Genomic DNA, 16,820 nt, shown 5'->3' on the forward strand with positions numbered 1-16,820 from the left:
AAGCGTGCAGCCAGAACATTGACCAGTTTTAGCTCCTGTTTCTCGTAGATAACAAATTAGGACAAAGTTGACGACGAAGCTCAGAGGGACTTTAAAGTAGGTTTATTATTTATTTGTTCTTCTCTGTTCTGAGAACTTTGGTCCTGGTTTTTTTTTTTTTTTGACTCTCTGATGACTTTGCTCGTGTCCTCGTCACACGTTCAATGAAAACACGACAGCCAACAGGACAAAAACACCTGACAGGACAAACAGATCGATTTATGATGTCATCCGCCGGTCATGTGACGGCAGGTAGTTTATGAATGAATGTGTTTGGGAAAGAAATTAGGTAAAGGGTGGAAGGGGGCGGGGCCAGATGAGACAAGATCAAACTTTCAGGGCCTGATTTCCTAATGATGGATTAAGATGTAAAATTCTGCTCCGTCTATAATTAACTGTAATTATCAAAGCTTATAGCTCTGATGAGCTTCAGACACAAACACAGTTTGCTCTGGTTTTTTGTGAATGGTCAGAGAGGCTGCAGCCCCGTTTCCACACAGCAGTCCGGTACGGATCGGTACGGTTTGGTTCGATTAAGGCCGATCCTGTTTGTGTTTCCACAGCCACCTGTGCCCTGTTCGGTAGGCAGCGTGTAAGCCAGATGATGATAGCCGCTGTGTAAATACCGTCATATAATAGCAGCTAACCGCTAACAGCTAACAGCTAACAGCTAACCGCTAGCAGCAACTAATAAATTCAACAAAGGAGAAAAACGCTACACAAACAAAACCAACGCTGGAGACATCCAGCAGGTCATCTCCTCTGTCACTGTCATGTGACTCTTTATTACAAGAACTCAATCCAGCTTTGTTTCAGAGAAGGCTGTGAGCGGCGAGGACAAATACACACGCAAACAATCAGCTGTGTTACACTCAATGCTTTAAACATGGCAGAGTTCTGTTTAACGACGTAACACAGGAAGTGACGATTCTTTCAACCAATCAGCGGACTGCAGTGTTTAGCTCCACCTTTTCAGGTCGGCTCCACATTCTTGGCACCCCAACGGAAGGGTCCCAAAAAGTGGGACGGTACAGATCGGTTATTTGGGAATCTTTCCCGGGATTAGTCTATGGAAACGCAGCAAAATGGGCGCCGTACCGAGACGAACCGAGCCGGACCGCTCGGGGCTTAAGAGAGCTGCACTCTTACTTATAGTGCTCAGTTCTGTCTACATAAAGACGGTGAGAAAGTTTTATCACTCTATCGAGAGGACACAAACCAAGCGTCCTCCCTGAACGGAGCGAGACAGGACGACTCATGGCCAACAACAACACTCACATCGTGGTCATGGTGACATCTTTAGAGCGTCTCCACACGCGTGTGGATCCGCTGACAGCCCCGGACTGATTTAACCCCTGGTTATACAAGGTGTTTACGTTCCTACATTTGGTGCATGATCTGAATCCTGATAGTCAAGTTTCCACATGACGTCACTCTGCAGGTTCTGCTTAACAGAGTGAAACTAACAGAGATTATATTTCTGAAGTTTAGCATCAAAAATGTCTTTTTCAGCTTTTTGTTCAGGTCAGGTGGTTATCACATTAGTGATCTGAAGATTTAGAGGGACAGCTTCGTCAGGTTTGGAGTCGCAGAAGTCTCGTCCAGTGTCGTCCACTGGAACTAAAAAAGTCTGATTGCTGCAGTTTGGACACGTTGCCTTCCTCTTTCAGTCAGATAACTTGTGTAAACACTAAAAGCAGAGATATGCCAGCCTGATGCAGAGCTCAGTGTAGTAGCACAGGTGGACCCTGCACTGGTGATGTGACACAAAGTTTACCTTTGTTCTTCACCTGTGATTCCTGTGTGTTCAGGGATGTTGCCCTCAGGCCATCTTGCTTCATCTGCAGTTTGGGTTCATTCCTTCCCCTAAACTGGGCCTTTTTCCACTTAACATTAATGCAGGGACAGCACTGAACACACACACACACACACACACACACACACACACACACACACACACACACACACACACACACACACACACACACAGAAATGTTCATTCAAAGTTGTGTTTCTGTTAAAGATAAACTCCAGACAGCTAACGGGATCATTCAAACCAATAATTAAGCTCACATGACCTCCTCTTCAGGTGAAGTCAGTGTCCTCGCTCCTCTTCATCATGTGTGTGAAGTGTGTTGTTGTAAATCCACTCTGATCCTGTATTTGATCATGTCTATAAACCCCTCTATTTCAGCCCTGCTCAGAACAGGCTGTTTCTGTGTCTGTAGCTTTAAATATGTAAATGAGCTGTGTCTGGCCACGCCCCCTCTCTGGAAGGGCTCGGGTGTACTCGCTGCTTTCTGGCTCCATGTCCTATTGTTTACGGTGAGAAGGCAGACTCAGAGGGCAGAACAAACACCTAGCTGTGGGAGTGTCACCCACCTGGGGGAGGGGCTACTGCCCTTTGTGATGTCATGAAGGGAACATCTACCCCTTTTTCAAACGCACCTTCATATGATACACACATTCTGGTACTCACTCGGCTCTGGAGTTAAAGATGTGCGTGGCCCAGCCGTCCATGAAGCGGGGATCTCGTGTGAACCACAGAACCACCATGAGAAGGAAGAGAGCCAGAACACTTTTCTCCCCATAGCTCATCTTCCCCAGGCGTCCATATTCATCTCTTATCACCTCGTACGCTGCTCGCTCCTTCTCTGACTTCACCGCTCCGCATCCCCACGTCTTCCGCAGGCTGTAACGGGTCGAGAGACTTGTTTAAGTATGTATTCTTTAGTCCAGGTTAATGAATTAACTGACAAACAGGAAGTCCAGAGTGAATCCAGAAAGCTTGTTTGGAGGTTCCGGTGAAGCGACTCACTTGCAGCCGATGTAGAGGAACTGCAGCCAGAACCAGGCCAGCGTCAGGGTCAGTATCATGGTGGGGAAGGCGAACGCGAACCAGGAAGCAAAGTTGATGACATCACCGTTCTGAGGAAAGAGTCTGCAAAAAGAACCCAGACAGGAAGTGAGGACAAGATGATCAGAATAAACGCCATGGATAGAAGACAAACGGGTTAGTGGATGTCTGGATGGGCGCAGTTACTGAATACAAACAAGAAGGTCCGATAGCACCCGTGTTTGTGTTTTAGCACCTACTGGCTCATCTGTCCAACCAGAACCAGGTTTGGTCCAGTTCCAGTCAGCGTAGCGATGCCTCCGATGCTGGCAGCGTAGCACACACACAGCAGGAGTCCTTTACTCATCCTCTTCCTCTCCTCTTCCTCGTCACTCAGCTCCTCCAACTCCATCTGACAGCAGACGGTCTCCACTGACACGACCACATGCAAAGTTTGAAGAGAGAGTTAGACGACTGTTCACACGTCTCAGTTCATTACCTACAAATTCACCACAGTCCCTTTTCGTTTTCCTTGGACTCACCAGGCCCGCTGTCGGAGCCGTCTGATGGAGGCTTGTCCTGTGGGGTCGGTTTGATGATCTCCTGTCTTTCCGTCTGAACCTTTGAGGACTCTTTCTGCTCAGGGGTCGCTTCCTGGAGGTTGATGGTTTTGCCTTGTGAAGAATCCAGCCCATTCAAACCTGCTGAACATTTTGGGAAGTTAGCTTTTAGAGTTTGGAATTAGGAATTCACTAAATCCAAGTACAGTATTTAAATCCCTGTTTTGATCAACAGATTAGATCACTTTATCTGAAATTAACCCCTGAAACTTGAAACTGCTGCTGAAATGTGGACAAGTAAAGAAAACTAGGAGAGGTCTCCTGGTAATAGACCCGGCCAACACCAGCTAGTACGACTAACGGTAGCAGCAATGAAAAAAGTTCAAACAAGCTGATCAATTTAAACAGAAACCCTAAATCTAAACCATTTCGCCATTTTGGCACTCTGGACGAGATTACGATTTGACAGTGAACGTAAGATCAGCGCTGACGATAATATAAAGAAAAATACCATGTCAGTCATCGTCTTTCATGTAACTTCAGGGCTGAGGCTTTTGAGAAAACCTGGATCCATAATTAAGGCTTCCTCCTTTCTACCCTTTACCCTTGACCACTAATCCTTCACCTCACACCTGTCACCAGGTAGACGTAATTCCTCTGGCTGTACTTTCCAAACATTAATAACCTATGTTGGTAAAGCGGACAGCACAGTGCACCATTCTCTTCATACCATTATCATGCAGGATGCTGCTGGTTTTCTCCTGATGTTCCTGATGTTGAACAACAATGCTTCTTTGTCCTTTGGAGGAAGGTTCAGACTCTATGTTGCCGTTGAGCTGGTCCAGAACAGCCTGGACGATGGGGACCATCATCGCTGTGGTGGCTGTGTTGCTGATCCACATGGAGAGGAAGGCCGTGACTCCCATGAAGCCCAACATCAAACTGGGAAACAAAGGAAAAGACGATCAATAGAAAAGGTGTTGGTGCTAGAGCAACCTTAAACATCATATTAGACCAGAGACCTGGACACTGGATCAGGGGATTATGAAAACCTATAAGGTGCAAGATAAACCAGCAGGAACAATGACCTTTGACACAATTCAATGGAGACAACTTTGAAGCCCAATAAGTAGTTTTGATTATGTTTCCTTGAAGCATGCTTTGGACAAATCCAACAAGCATAGGACACGATGTGGACCTGAACCTGTCAGAGAAGTTCTCTTACCTGGCCTGGGAATGCCTGAGATTAGTCTCCAAAGGAAGCTTCTTGACAAACTTCCTCACTAAGTCTTGTGAGAAACTACATAGACTTCCTGCAGCCAAGTTTATCACCAGTTTATAACTTTGACAAGCCCCCAATTAGTGAAGCTAAAGAACGAACGGCTGGATTTTTTATTTATTTGTTTATTTTTAAAAAGAGTAATATACCGAGTACAGCAGATTCTTTCCTTCTCCTCTACAATATAAAGATGTCAGCAATGATCTGAGCGATTATAATGAACAGTCAGTCTTTATAAATACAGATTATACATGTAGAGCTGAGAGAGTACTGTGTGGACTAACAAGAGAGGACCTTCATACTCCTGACTCTGTTAATCCCCCGATTCATCTGCCCCAGAGTCTCCTGAAAATCAACATCCAACAGCACCAAATACCAAATATTTGCACGCAGATGACAGGAAGTCCAGGACTAGCACAAACTGAGGAATAGTAAATAGATTATTTGAAGCATCAACTTGACCTTTGTTCTAAAGAATGCTGCCAGATGAAGAAATAGCCTTCATCACGTAATCAGCTCCAACCAAAGTTGTCGACCATGTAGACGGCACCTCTTGCTCTGATTCAACCAATGAGAAACACCGAGGACCTTTCACCTTTGATTTGTGCCCAGACTTAACCGTTTATGTCTCAGGAGAGTTTTTGACTTTTGATGTAATCACATCGTCTTTCACGTGTCTTATCAGCGTCCATGATCGTGCCAACAAAGGTCACCGATGGCTTGCCAGCTCTTAAAGCCAATATTGCACAATTCATCAAATGCCCAAACTACGCTATATTGGAGAACAGGTGTTCCAACATCTGTGCTTTGCAACTGCAGAACACTTAGAGTAAATGATCGATGGCTAAGGCAGGTTCATAAACTGTATCTTAATTGGCAAGCATCCATAAGTTATAATGACATCGAAAGTGTGTCTTTCAGCCCAGGAGAGGGATTGCTTCTCCGTTAGTCTCTCCGAGGTTTGTTGTGATTATTCCCATTAAGGAGATTTATTCATTCAGTTTATCCTTTTTTCCAAACTAAAGGTCTGAGGATAAAAGGTGTCATGTCCAGAACTTGGTTAATAGGTGTCTTCGGACCAAACAGGAGACTTTTTGAAAAGGAACTATCTATTGGAGAGTTCCCTAAGGACTACACCTCATCTGGACTTTATATTTGTCTTCATTGTCAACACCATGGTACCAACTCTGAAGCAGGTTCCTCTGAACAGGATTCTAGGAACTTAAAGAGTCTACAGTTCCTGCGGTGCAGAATCAATTAAAAAGGGTTGAAGGTTCCAACAGTTCCTAGAAAGTTCCAGCAGTCTGAAAATGCTGAATGTAATAAAAGTGTTGACTCCAGGTCTCTGGTGGGACATGAATTCTAGTCTTCTGCAAACTTGGCTGTCATCTTTTTGCTTCCTTGACTTCCATACTACAATCTTCCATTTCTGTATTCTGCTAACTTAGCATCGCACATTAACAGGCTAAAGTCCACCAAGCCGGCGGCGCTGGCTCAAGTCCGGCATGTGGCTCCTTTCCTGAATGTCAGTCCCCCCTTTCTCTCCCATCTCCTACTCTATCCACTGTCCTATCAAATAAATGCAGAAGAACAAAAAAGGAATCCCTGAACAAGACCGTTTTCAAGTTGCCATAGCAACATCTTGTAAATCACAGTTCGTCCCACCCTGAACTCCTACCCTGCTCTCTGCTCTCTGGGCCTCCAAATGGATGCATATTTTACTCAATGAACATCATGCTGTGTTTTTATAGACTCACAGTGCAGGTCGAACTCCGACCAGCAGCAGGACGCGGAGAGCGATGCGTTTGTGGAGGTTCCAGTGCTCCACCGCCACAGCAACCATCAGCCCACCCACGAACAGCATGTTGGTGTCCTTCAGGTACTGCATGCACACCTGAAACATCGTTTGTCACAGGACTCACAGAAGGAACAGAAAACAAAGACGCTGGGCTCATGAATGAGTTTGTGTTTCTTACGTCTCTGGACTGCATGATGCCGAGGACGGGGAACAGGATGGTCGGCAGCAGCGCCGTCACCGCCAGCGGCAACACCTCTGTGCACCAGTACACCGCCATGAGGCCTATGACATACGCACAGGCCGCCTCCTACACACAAACACACACAGGAACATTTCCATCATGTACATGGAGGACCTGCATGCATAAACGAGACTCTCAGAGTCAGTGAAAGTCTTTACTGTGAGCTCCAACAATGAAAAGAAAGTGCAGAAACTGTTGATTTGAACTCGTGTTTAGATGTTACAAAAAGGCCTCACTCCTTAAAATAATCCTTAAAAAGTTAAAGACATCATCTTAAAGTCATCTTCACTTCTACTTTATTGTGCTGAACAAAGACTTTTGTTCAGATTTGAGTTTTTATGCAATTTCCTCTTTAGAGTCTGTGATTTACTTCATTTAAAGACCAAGTCAGGACCAAGACCAGGACCAAGACCAGGACCAAGGCAGGGCAAAATCGAGGACCGATCAAGACCGGGTAAAAACGTTTTCGATTTCAAGACCTTTAAAAGGACTGGAGCGGTCTCCAGACCACGACTGGAGGTTTAAACCTGTGAGATACCGGCGTGTTACATCATCCTGTCAGAGAACGAAAACATCAACAGTTCCTGCAGAAACTGGAGATGTGTTGATACAACTTCCTGCAGAGGAGCTCTCACGTGCACCCCCGCCCTGCATGTGCTCCTGAGCTGATATACAACCTGATGTTCCTTCACCTGCTGGACTCCAGAATCCCGCTGTGACCACGCAGAGTCCCATTTCTCAAATCCAAACAGGATGGAAACCGTGTGTGCGTGCTGACAGAGACTCACAGCGTTCTGTGTTTGTGTTCAGAAAAAACGAAAGTTTCAACGTTTCATATCACCTGGCTGTAACAGAACTACGGTCAGCGCTCGAACACTTTGTTTAAGAGATGAGATGGTGCAGACAGTCTGTAGAGGTGGCGTGCAGACAGTCTGTAGAGGTGGCGTGCAGACAGTCTGTAGAGACGGTAGAGGTGGCGTGCAGACAGTCTGTAGAGGTGGCGTGCAGACAGTCTGTAGAGACGGTAGAGGTGGCGTGCAGACAGTCTGTAGAGGTGGCGTGCAGACAGTCTGTAGAGACGGTAGAGGTGGCGTGCAGACAGTCTGTAGAGACGGTAGAGGTGGCGTGCAGACAGTCTGTAGAGACGGTAGAGGTGGCGTGCAGACAGTCTGTAGAGGTGGCGTGCAGACAGTCTGTAGAGGTGGCGTGCAGACAGTCTGTAGAGACGGTAGAGGTGGCGTGCAGACAGTCTGTAGAGGTGGCGTGCAGACAGTCTGTAGAGGTGGCGTGCAGACAGTTTGTAGAGGTGGCGTGCAGACAGTCTGTAGAGGTGGCGTGCAGACAGTCTGTAGAGACGGTAGAGGTGGCGTGCAGACAGTCTGTAGAGGTGGCGTGCAGACAGTCTGTAGAGGTGGCGTGCAGACAGTCTGTAGAGGTGGCGTGCAGACAGTCTGTAGAGACGGTAGAGGTGGCGTGCAGACAGTCTGTAGAGGTGGCGTGCAGACAGTCTGTAGAGGTGGCGTGCAGACAGTCTGTAGAGGTGGCGTGCAGACAGTCTGTAGAGGTGGCGTGCAGACAGTCTGTAGCGGTGGCGTGCAGACAGTCTGTAGAGATGGCGTGCAGACAGTCTGTAGAGGTGGCGTGCAGACAGTCTGTAGAGGTGGCGTGCAGACAGTCTGTAGAGGTGGCGTGCAGACAGTCTGTAGAGGTGGCGTGCAGACAGTCTGTAGAGGTGGCGTGCAGACAGTCTGTAGAGGTGGCGTGCAGACAGTCTGTAGCGGTGGCGTGCAGACAGTCTGTAGAGACGGTCGGCTCTCTCTGACTCTCTGCAGCTGCTTCATGACTCTCAGAGTGAAACTCTTCTGGAGGGTGGAGGTCGAGCAGGTGTGAACGACGTCTCTGAGAGCAGGAAGTTGAGACACGGCGGCGTGTTGTTGTTGTTCCTGCTGATTAGATTAAAGCTGCTCAGTAACCTGAAACAGTGAACGTTTAAACAGTTTGGAATCTGTTGGTCAATCAGTGACAGACTCACTGTGAAGCTAATCAAACACAAACACATCTTTGTGCATGTCGAGCACCTGAACGTAACTTCACCAAAGTCAGACACATAAAGCAGGAACGAGTCTGGAGTCATCGTCACCTGCTGGGTGAAGGTGACCTGCTCGTGAAGCTGCTTAGTTTAACCGCTCAGGGCTCTCTCACCGTGGTGCTGAGGGCGAGCGGCAGCAGGAGGAACGGGCTGCACACCAGGATGAAGACGCCCTTCAACCTCCAGACCTGCCGCAGCATTTTCACCCGCAGAGGAAGAACGGACATGGTCGAGGACGAGGGCGATGAAGAAGACGATGAAGAAGACGATGAAGAAGACGATGAAGAAGACGATGAAGAAGACGATGAAGACGATGAAGAAGACGATGAAGAAGACGATGAAGAAGACGATGAAGACGATGAAGAAGACGATGAAGAAGACGATGAAGAAGTGTAAAAGTCAGAGAAGAGCTGTCAGTGAGACTCTCTTCACTTTCTGCTGCTCACACACTGCCTGTCGCCTTATTACTCTCTCTCTCTCTCCCCTCCCTCTCTCTCTCTCTCTCCCCTCCCTCTCTCTCTCTCTCTCTCTCTCTCTCCCCTCCCTCTCTCTCTCTCTCTCTCCCTCTCTGTCTCTCTCTCTCCCCCCTCCCTCTCTCTCTCTCTCCCCCCTCCCCCCCCCCCCTCTCTCTCTCTGAAACAGTGTGATGCATTTCAAAGTGGACTGAATAAATATTAACTTCATGTCAGTCACACACACACACACACACACACACACACACACACACACACACACACACACACACACACACACACACACACACACACACACACACACGCTGTCCCCTCTCAGCAGAGTAAACACAGGAGGGAATCAGATCTGTGTTCGTCATCTCAGCTTTACATTGTCAGATTATTTATCATGAAACATAGAACTCAATCAATATTTGTCTTCAGTAGTTCGGCCTCATGAAGGACTTGAAACGTTGGTCTTCTTGCACCAATAAACTCTGATATGATCGTGACGTGTTCGTAACTTTATACAACGATTCAAAGAAAAACTCAAAATAAGAAAAACCTCCGACACGTTTTCTCAAAGTTTTCTAAGAAGAATTATTTGTTCCTGTGGGTCCATGTTCTAAGAACCCCCCGCCCCAGACCACCTCCCATCCTCAGCCAGCGGGGGGAGGTCGTGGACCCTCAGCCTTGTGTATGTGTGGGGGGGGGGGGGTTGTGGACCCTCAGCCTTGTGGGGGGGGGGGGGAGGTTGTGGACCCTCAGCCTTGTGGGGGGGGAGGTCATGGACCCTCAGCCTTGTGGGGAGGGGGGGTTGTGGACCCTCAGCCTTGTGGGGAGGGGGGGGTTGTGGACCCTCAGCCTTGTGGGGGGGGGAGGTCATGGACCCTCAGCCTTGTGGGGGGGGAGGTCGTGGACCCTCAGCCTTGTGGGGGGGGGGGGGTCGTGGACCCTCAGCCTCGTGGGGGGGGGGGGTCGTGGACCCTCAGCCTCGTGGGGGGGGGGTTCTGTGAGGTGGAAGAGGTGGTGGACTTCAGAGGAAAGGACTGAGAAGGACTCATGCCTCATTGTTATGTTGATGGACTGCAGCAGGGTTTCGGGGTCAAAGGTCGACTGCTGTTGATTGGAGGACAGGATGGAGGGAGAGGCTGAGATGTGACCTGTAAGTGTGCTGCTCACATGTGAACGTCTGGTCAAGTCATTAGAGAATGAAGTGGTTTATTAGGGGTCATTAAGACTGGATGACAGGATCTGGGTCTGAGACAGGTGCTGACCCTGAGGACTCACAGGAGGAGATACAATAAGAGAGTCCACCCTGCATGGACCTGTAGACCTGGAGTCCATAAGTGCAGAGTAAACACAGGGACATGCTGAACGCTGTATAAACAGAACCAGTCTGGACCTGCACGGACTGGATTCAGGCTTCTCTTGTCTTTGAAAATAAACTTATGATCAAACAAGCGAGTCAGTGTGAGCGGCGACTTCTTCATCATGACATCAGCTCTGGCTGCAGGAGGGGGAGGGGCCAACAGACCCAGAGGACGCCTGTGTGGACCCAGTGTGGCAAGACGCCCGACATCACATAGAGCACAGTCATGGCAGAGATGGCCACAGTGGGGCCCGTCTGGGATTTGAACCTGAGACCTCTCTACCCCGAGACCACGAAAGTCCATGAGAAATAAAAACCTGACTAATGTCCATCTTTATTACAAACGCATGTTGAAGGCTGTATAAACATGTGGAACCTGTAAAGGGAACACAAGGTGGGTCTGGATCAGGATCAGGGAGACAAGGTGGGTCTGGATCAGGATCAGGGAAGACAAGGTGGGTCTGGAACAGGATCAGGGAGACAAGGTGGGTCTGGATCAGGATCAGGGCGGCATCAATGTGAGACGGGCTTTTATTATTTCCAAACAGAACACAGCAGAGATGATCAAACATACATTTACAGCAGATAGAACAGTTGAGTGTTTCGGGTGCACACCTCATGATCTCATGTGGGGGGTCTGAATCTGATCTGAATGACTCTTAACATGAGGATCACTGATGTGACCCGAGTCTGTGAAGCAGCGTGCAGTTCTTCCAGGCGGGTCGAACACACCGAGGTTCTGGTTTTTAGTTTTACAGGATTCAGAATCGTCTCTTTTTCTTTCCTTTCAGCAGCGATGACTTTTTTCTATCCCGCCAGGACTACAGGACTCGCCAGGACTACAGGACTTGCCAGGACTACAGGACTCGCCAGGACTACAGGACTCTCCAGGACTACAGGACTCGCCAGGACTACAGGACTCGCCAGGACTACAGGACTCGCCAGGACTACAGGACTCGCCAGGACTACAGGACTCGCCAGGACTACAGTCTGAAAGGAGAAGCTTCACTCTGAAGAAGAGTCAGAGACACAGCTGATGACCAACATGTTCTCAGACTCTGACCAGCTGAAAGGTCACAACCTCTCCTCCATGTTCCTCTAACACCTCTCCGTCTTCTGCCTGCTCCACTTGTCCCTTTATGACATCACAAAGGGCAGTAGCCCCTCCCCTTCATGACATCACAAAGGGCAGTAGCCCCTCCCCCAGGTGGGTGACACTCCCACAGCTAGGTGTTTGTTCTGCCCTCTGAGTCTGCCTTCTCACCGTAAACAATAGGACATGGAGCCAGAAAGCAGCGAGTACACCCGAGCCCTTCCAGAGAGGGGGCGTGGTCAGACACAGCTCATTTACATATTTAAAGCTACAGACACAGAAACAGCCTGTTCTGAGCAGGGCTGAAATAGAGGGGTTTATAGACATGATCAAATACAGGATCAGAGTGGATTTACAACAACACACTTCACACACATGATGAAGAGGAGCGAGGACACTGATTTCACCTGAAGAAGAGGAGGAGGTCATGTGACCTTTAACATCACGGTCCACTCTCTTTTTTTGTATATTTGACTGTCATTTTGTATTTTACATTTCATATTTAACCCTCTATCGCACCTTTGCACTTTTTAGTGTTTTTGACTTTTTATTTCTTGCATATTTTATCCTTTTTTCATGCATACGTTTGATTTATTCAAGGTTGTGCATTTTTGAGTGTTCTATAATTTTGTCATGCATTTTCTATTTTTAGCACTTTGTAAACAACATAGCATGAAATACTCACGTTAAGCACCCTTTCATTGAAACCCATTCAAATCACTATTTTTGATCCTGCTTGAACATAAAGTATAAAACATGCATCTTCTCATTTCTCCCCTTAATTTAAAGCATGGGGCTTTAAGTGTGCTCTGAGGGAGTCCCTTCCTGATGATGTCATTTTTACCATATATGGTAAGGGTTAAGGTTACATAGTGTGAGTATTTGACACTGAACAAAAAATTATAATGCATATAAATAAATGTTGCTGCTAATCTTTGACATATACCAGGCTGCAATAATCAAGCCATAAATAATCAAGTTGTCATGAAGTATATTGAAAATATATCATTTGTGTATTTTAGACCATAAAATAGGGTTGCATCATGACAAAAATATGGCAATTTAAGGGTTAAAAAAAAAAAAATGTATTAACATTTGATACGTATGATTAGGACTGATGCAGGTTCATAACATTATTAAAAAAAACTAAAAAACCCAATAATTTATAAACATTTTAGAGCTTGAGTTTTTATTGACACTTTTTAGTGCGAAGGGTTAAAGTAAGTATTTTAAAGGTGCATCGAAGGGTTAAGTATAGCTATCGTTCATTATGTGCCTTTGATATTAAAATGTGATTAATAAATGTGCACGGACGTTTTCCACCTGCAGGGGAAGAAAACACGGAGTGCTCAGAGTTAAGAAATAAAATGTGTTTAATATAAATAATCCTGATGATACAAAGGTCGGGAAGCAGAGCGGCTCTTCTTCAGCCGGCTGCACACGAGACGAGCCGGAGGACGGCTGCTGTCACACACACGACATCTCACGTGATCAAACGTGACTTCAGGAGAACAAACATGGAGGACGATGGACGCCGTCAGCTGATGTCCTGCTCTGCGTGTGCGGCCGGCTGTCTGAGAAGAGCCGCTTCCTGTCTGGAAAAGGAAATGACAGGATGTCGTTTAGTCCGCCTGAAACCATGAGACGCTGGTGTACACGATGGCGTCCTCTCCGCCCACGCCGTTCTCTCCTCTCTCTCTTCTCGCACCAATCCTCCACTCACAGTCCTGAACACACCGACGCAGAGTCCGCGTGTGCGTCCGTGACGTCCCGCCGGGCGTCTTTTCTCCTCGCTCAGCGCAGGTAGTACTCGATGGCAGCGGAGAAGGCGGCGAAGCCTCCACAGCCCAACACGCCCGCCTTCAGGCCGGCTGCGAGACGGAGACAGAGAACACGTCAGGGAGGGACAGAGACGCATCCGACATCAAAGAACAAACCGGAACATACCGCGAAATCCGATGGCTCCTCCCGTCACGCAGCCGCTGTACACGGCGTTCTTCCAGTCCGACTTCCCTCGATGCTGAAAATGAAAACACAGCGTTACACCGTGTTCGAGGAATAATGAGCGCCACACGCTGTGCTGACATGGCGTGATTTCACAAACGTGTTTCTAGCAGCTGATGACAACCTGCAGCGGCGCCGCGTGACCATGTGACGCATCAACAAACGACAGCGTCTGACTTTGAAGCCTTTAAAGGAGCAGGACGCAACTCGTGTTTTTAGAACGCTTCACTGATGAGACGTTCGCTCGCCGCGCCGCCTGGAGAACTTTTTATTTTTTTTTGAAGAACCCGGGTTCGATTTTCCACTAAAGCTGCAGGAAGTGGCGCTCTGTGGGCGGCGTCCTCACACAGACTCACACAAACGTGAGTGTTTGGACTCGGTATCGGAGCGTCTCTGATCTATCGAAGCCCGTCGAGCCAAACCACAGTCTGAGCGCCGGCGGGCGAAGACTGGCGTGACCAGGCGAGCTTCTATCCACTCACGTCTGTTGAAAAGGTACGATCGTTCGTCTACGCGGCCCGTGAAGACGCGGGCTCGTGTGTGTGAGCACGCCAGCGAGAGCGAGCGACAGGAGGCGGGTGCAGACGCTGGAAGCAGAGACGAGGAGACTCACTGATTCGATGACGCACTCCGTACAGGAGAACATGGCGCCCACGATGGCAAAGTTCTTGGCGTAGGACATCCCCCTCTGTCCCATGTCTCTGAGGACCTCTCGGGCTGACGGGGTCTTCAGGGGGTCTTTGGGGTCGAAGCCGACGTTGGTATCAATGCCAGCTGTGAAAACACCAAAAGCCCCTCCGAGGACAAACCCTGAGGACAGACAGCATCACAAAGACAGAGACACTGAGGACCACTGTCTACAGAGAGACTGAAGGGACAAAATAAATACAGAGACACTGAGGACCACTATCTACAGAGAGACTGAAGGGACAAAATAAATACAGAGACACTGAGGACCACTATCTACAGAGAGACTGAAGGGACAAAATAAATACAGAGACACTGAGGACCACTATCTACAGAGAGACTGAAGGGACAAAATAAATACAGAGAGACACTGAGGACCACTATCTACAGAGAGACTGAAGGGACAGAGACACTGAGGACCAGTATCTACGGGGAGTCTGAAGGGACATTTACCTCCCACACAGGCCAGCACCGTCTTGAAGCCGCAGCTCTCCATCCCCCTCTCGATCATCTTCTGCTCGTCGCTTTTTATCGGCACCGGAAGTCCCCCCATAACGCCCGGGCTCAGGTCCTTCACAGGCCTCTTGTCCCCGATGAGGTGGTCCAGGATCATGCTGTACTGGATCGAGTCCATACCCGGTCCAGCTGAAGCCTGCATGTCAGAGGGAGCACCGTCCGCTGCACCCGTGGAGGCCGCCATGTTTCTCAATGACAGCGCTACTTCTTCTTCTTCGGTGGTTTAATAGCGGCTGTCAAACCGACGTTGAGTTGCATACCGCCACCTACAGTAGCGGAGTGTACAGCATCAGCGCTGTTTAAACACTGAACATCATAATATGAACATTATTAACCCGAGGCTGTACGATGGTGCTTATCTCCTCCCCTCTCACTGAGGTTGCTGGTTTGAATCTGCATGTTCTCAAACACATACCTGCTGACTCTGAATGGACCCCGAGCAGGATCAGATGGTGTACAGAGAATAAAAGTGTCTTTAACCCTTAAACCTCGTCCAGACTCCGTCCTTCCTCACGTTAATTTAATCCATCAAATGTTTCTCTCTCAAGTGTTTTTACTTCATCTTAAAAAACACGCTCAACATGTTCAGGGTCATGACAAACATCCCACAGACATCTTTAAAAACACATGTTAAAGGAGAAGCAGTCATCACAACAGGAAGTCTACATGTCAGCTGTGATACAGTCTCTGCTAGTTTATATCATGTTTGATTAAAGCTTTATAGTTAAAGTTCAGTTTATATATATATATATATATATATACTCAACAAAAATATAAACGCAACACTTTTGTTTTTGCTCCCATTTGTCATGAGATGGACTCAAAGATCTAAAATTCATTCCAGATACACAATATTACCATTTCTCTCAAACATTGTTCATAAATCTGTCTAAATGTGTGATAGTGAGCACTTTTGCTTTGCTGAGATAATCCATCCCACCTCACAGGTGTGCCACATCAAGATGCTCATCAGACACCATGATTAGTGCACAGGTGTACCTTATACTGCCCACAATAAAAGGCCACCCTGAAATGTGCAGTTTTTGCTTTATTGAGGGTCTGGGGACTCAGAACCAGTCAGTATCTGGTGTGACCACCATTTGCCTCATGCAGTGCAACACATCTTCTTTGCATAGAGTTTATCAGATTGTCAATTGTGGCCTGTGGAATGTTGGTCCACTCCTCTTCAATGGCTGTGCGAAGTTGCTGGATATTAGTGGGAACTGGTACGCGCTGTCGTATACGCCGGTCAAGCACATCCCAAACATGCTCAATGGGTGACATGTCCGGTGAGTATGCTGGCCATGCAAGAACTGGGACATTTTCAGCTTCCAAGAATTGTGTACAGATCCTTGCAACATGGGGCCGTGCATTATCTTGCTGAAACATGAGGTGATGTTCATGGATGTATGGCACAACAATGGGCCTCAGGATCTCATCACGGTATCTCTGTGCATTCAAAATGCCATCAATAAAATGCACCTGTGTTCTTCGTCCATAACAGATGCCTGCCCATACCATAACCCCACCACCACCATGGGCCACTCGATCCACAACATTGACATCAGCAAAGCGCTCACCCACACGACGCCACACACGCTGTCTGCCATCTGCCCTGAACAATGTAAACCGAGATTCATCCGTGAAGAGAACACCTCTCCAACGTGCCAGACGCCATCGAATGTGAGCATTTGCCCACTCAAGTCTGTTACGGCGACGATCTGGAGTCAGGTTAAGACCCCGATGAGGACGACGAGCATGCAGTTGAGCTTCCCTGAGACGGTTTCTGACAGTTTGTGCAGAAATTCTTTGGTTATGCAAACCAATTGTTTCAGCAGCTGTCTGAGTAGCTGG

The 16,820-nt window shown here is 47.8% G+C and overlaps 2 protein-coding genes across 3 annotated transcripts in view; both read right to left on the reverse strand.

The window, feature by feature from the left end:
- LOC306832123 (Na(+)/citrate cotransporter-like) overlaps positions 1-9,069 on the reverse strand; it is a gene marked incomplete at its 5' end in the record, with an annotated part of 13,149 nt that extends 4,080 nt beyond the window's left edge. The window contains 8 exons of the mRNA XM_079356561.1: positions 2,519-2,731; positions 2,858-2,980; positions 3,136-3,307; positions 3,418-3,579; positions 4,166-4,377; positions 6,472-6,608; positions 6,691-6,819; positions 8,956-9,069. Of these exons, the coding sequence (XP_079212687.1) occupies positions 2,519-2,731; positions 2,858-2,980; positions 3,136-3,307; positions 3,418-3,579; positions 4,166-4,377; positions 6,472-6,608; positions 6,691-6,819; positions 8,956-9,069 (1,262 nt within the window). The remainder of the gene's footprint in view (positions 1-2,518; positions 2,732-2,857; positions 2,981-3,135; positions 3,308-3,417; positions 3,580-4,165; positions 4,378-6,471; positions 6,609-6,690; positions 6,820-8,955) is intronic.
- A 4,047-nt stretch (positions 9,070-13,116) lies between these two features.
- On the reverse strand, positions 13,117-15,222 carry timm22 (translocase of inner mitochondrial membrane 22 homolog (yeast)). Of its 2 annotated transcripts, XR_013780184.1 has the most exons (5): positions 14,904-15,222; positions 14,377-14,573; positions 13,707-13,779; positions 13,483-13,630; positions 13,117-13,354 (listed from the first exon to the last, which is right to left on the reverse strand). XR_013780184.1 is itself a non-coding variant. In XM_079356576.1 (4 exons), the coding sequence occupies exons 1-4, from the start codon at positions 15,148-15,150 to the stop codon at positions 13,554-13,556; spliced, it is 594 nt and encodes a 197-aa protein (XP_079212702.1). In that variant the 5' UTR covers positions 15,151-15,221; the 3' UTR covers positions 13,117-13,553. The 2 variants fall into 2 exon arrangements, 1 of the variants encoding a protein (XP_079212702.1); XM_079356576.1 differs by having other exon boundaries at positions 13,117-13,630; positions 14,904-15,221.
- Positions 15,223-16,820: the final 1,598 nt, after the last annotated feature.

Source organism: Symphodus melops (assembly GCF_947650265.1).
Source record: "Symphodus melops genome assembly, chromosome: 11".
In the NCBI taxonomy this organism is placed as follows: Eukaryota; Metazoa; Chordata; class Actinopteri; order Labriformes; family Labridae; genus Symphodus; species Symphodus melops.

What these genes read in the sequence shown, in the direction of transcription:
- timm22 (XM_079356576.1), bottom strand. Translation starts at nt 15,150, where the DNA reads ATGGCGGCCTCCACGGGTGCAGCGGACGGTGCTCCCTCTGACATGCAG. An exon ending in GGTGCTGGCCTGTGTGGGAG is followed by an intron (nt 14,574 to 14,903) that starts GTAAATGTCCCT and finishes GTCTGTCCTCAG; the next exon opens with GGTTTGTCCTCGGAGGGGCT. An exon ending in AGGAGCCATCGGATTTCGCG is followed by an intron (nt 13,631 to 13,706) that starts GTATGTTCCGGT and finishes TCCGTCTCGCAG; the next exon opens with CCGGCCTGAAGGCGGGCGTG.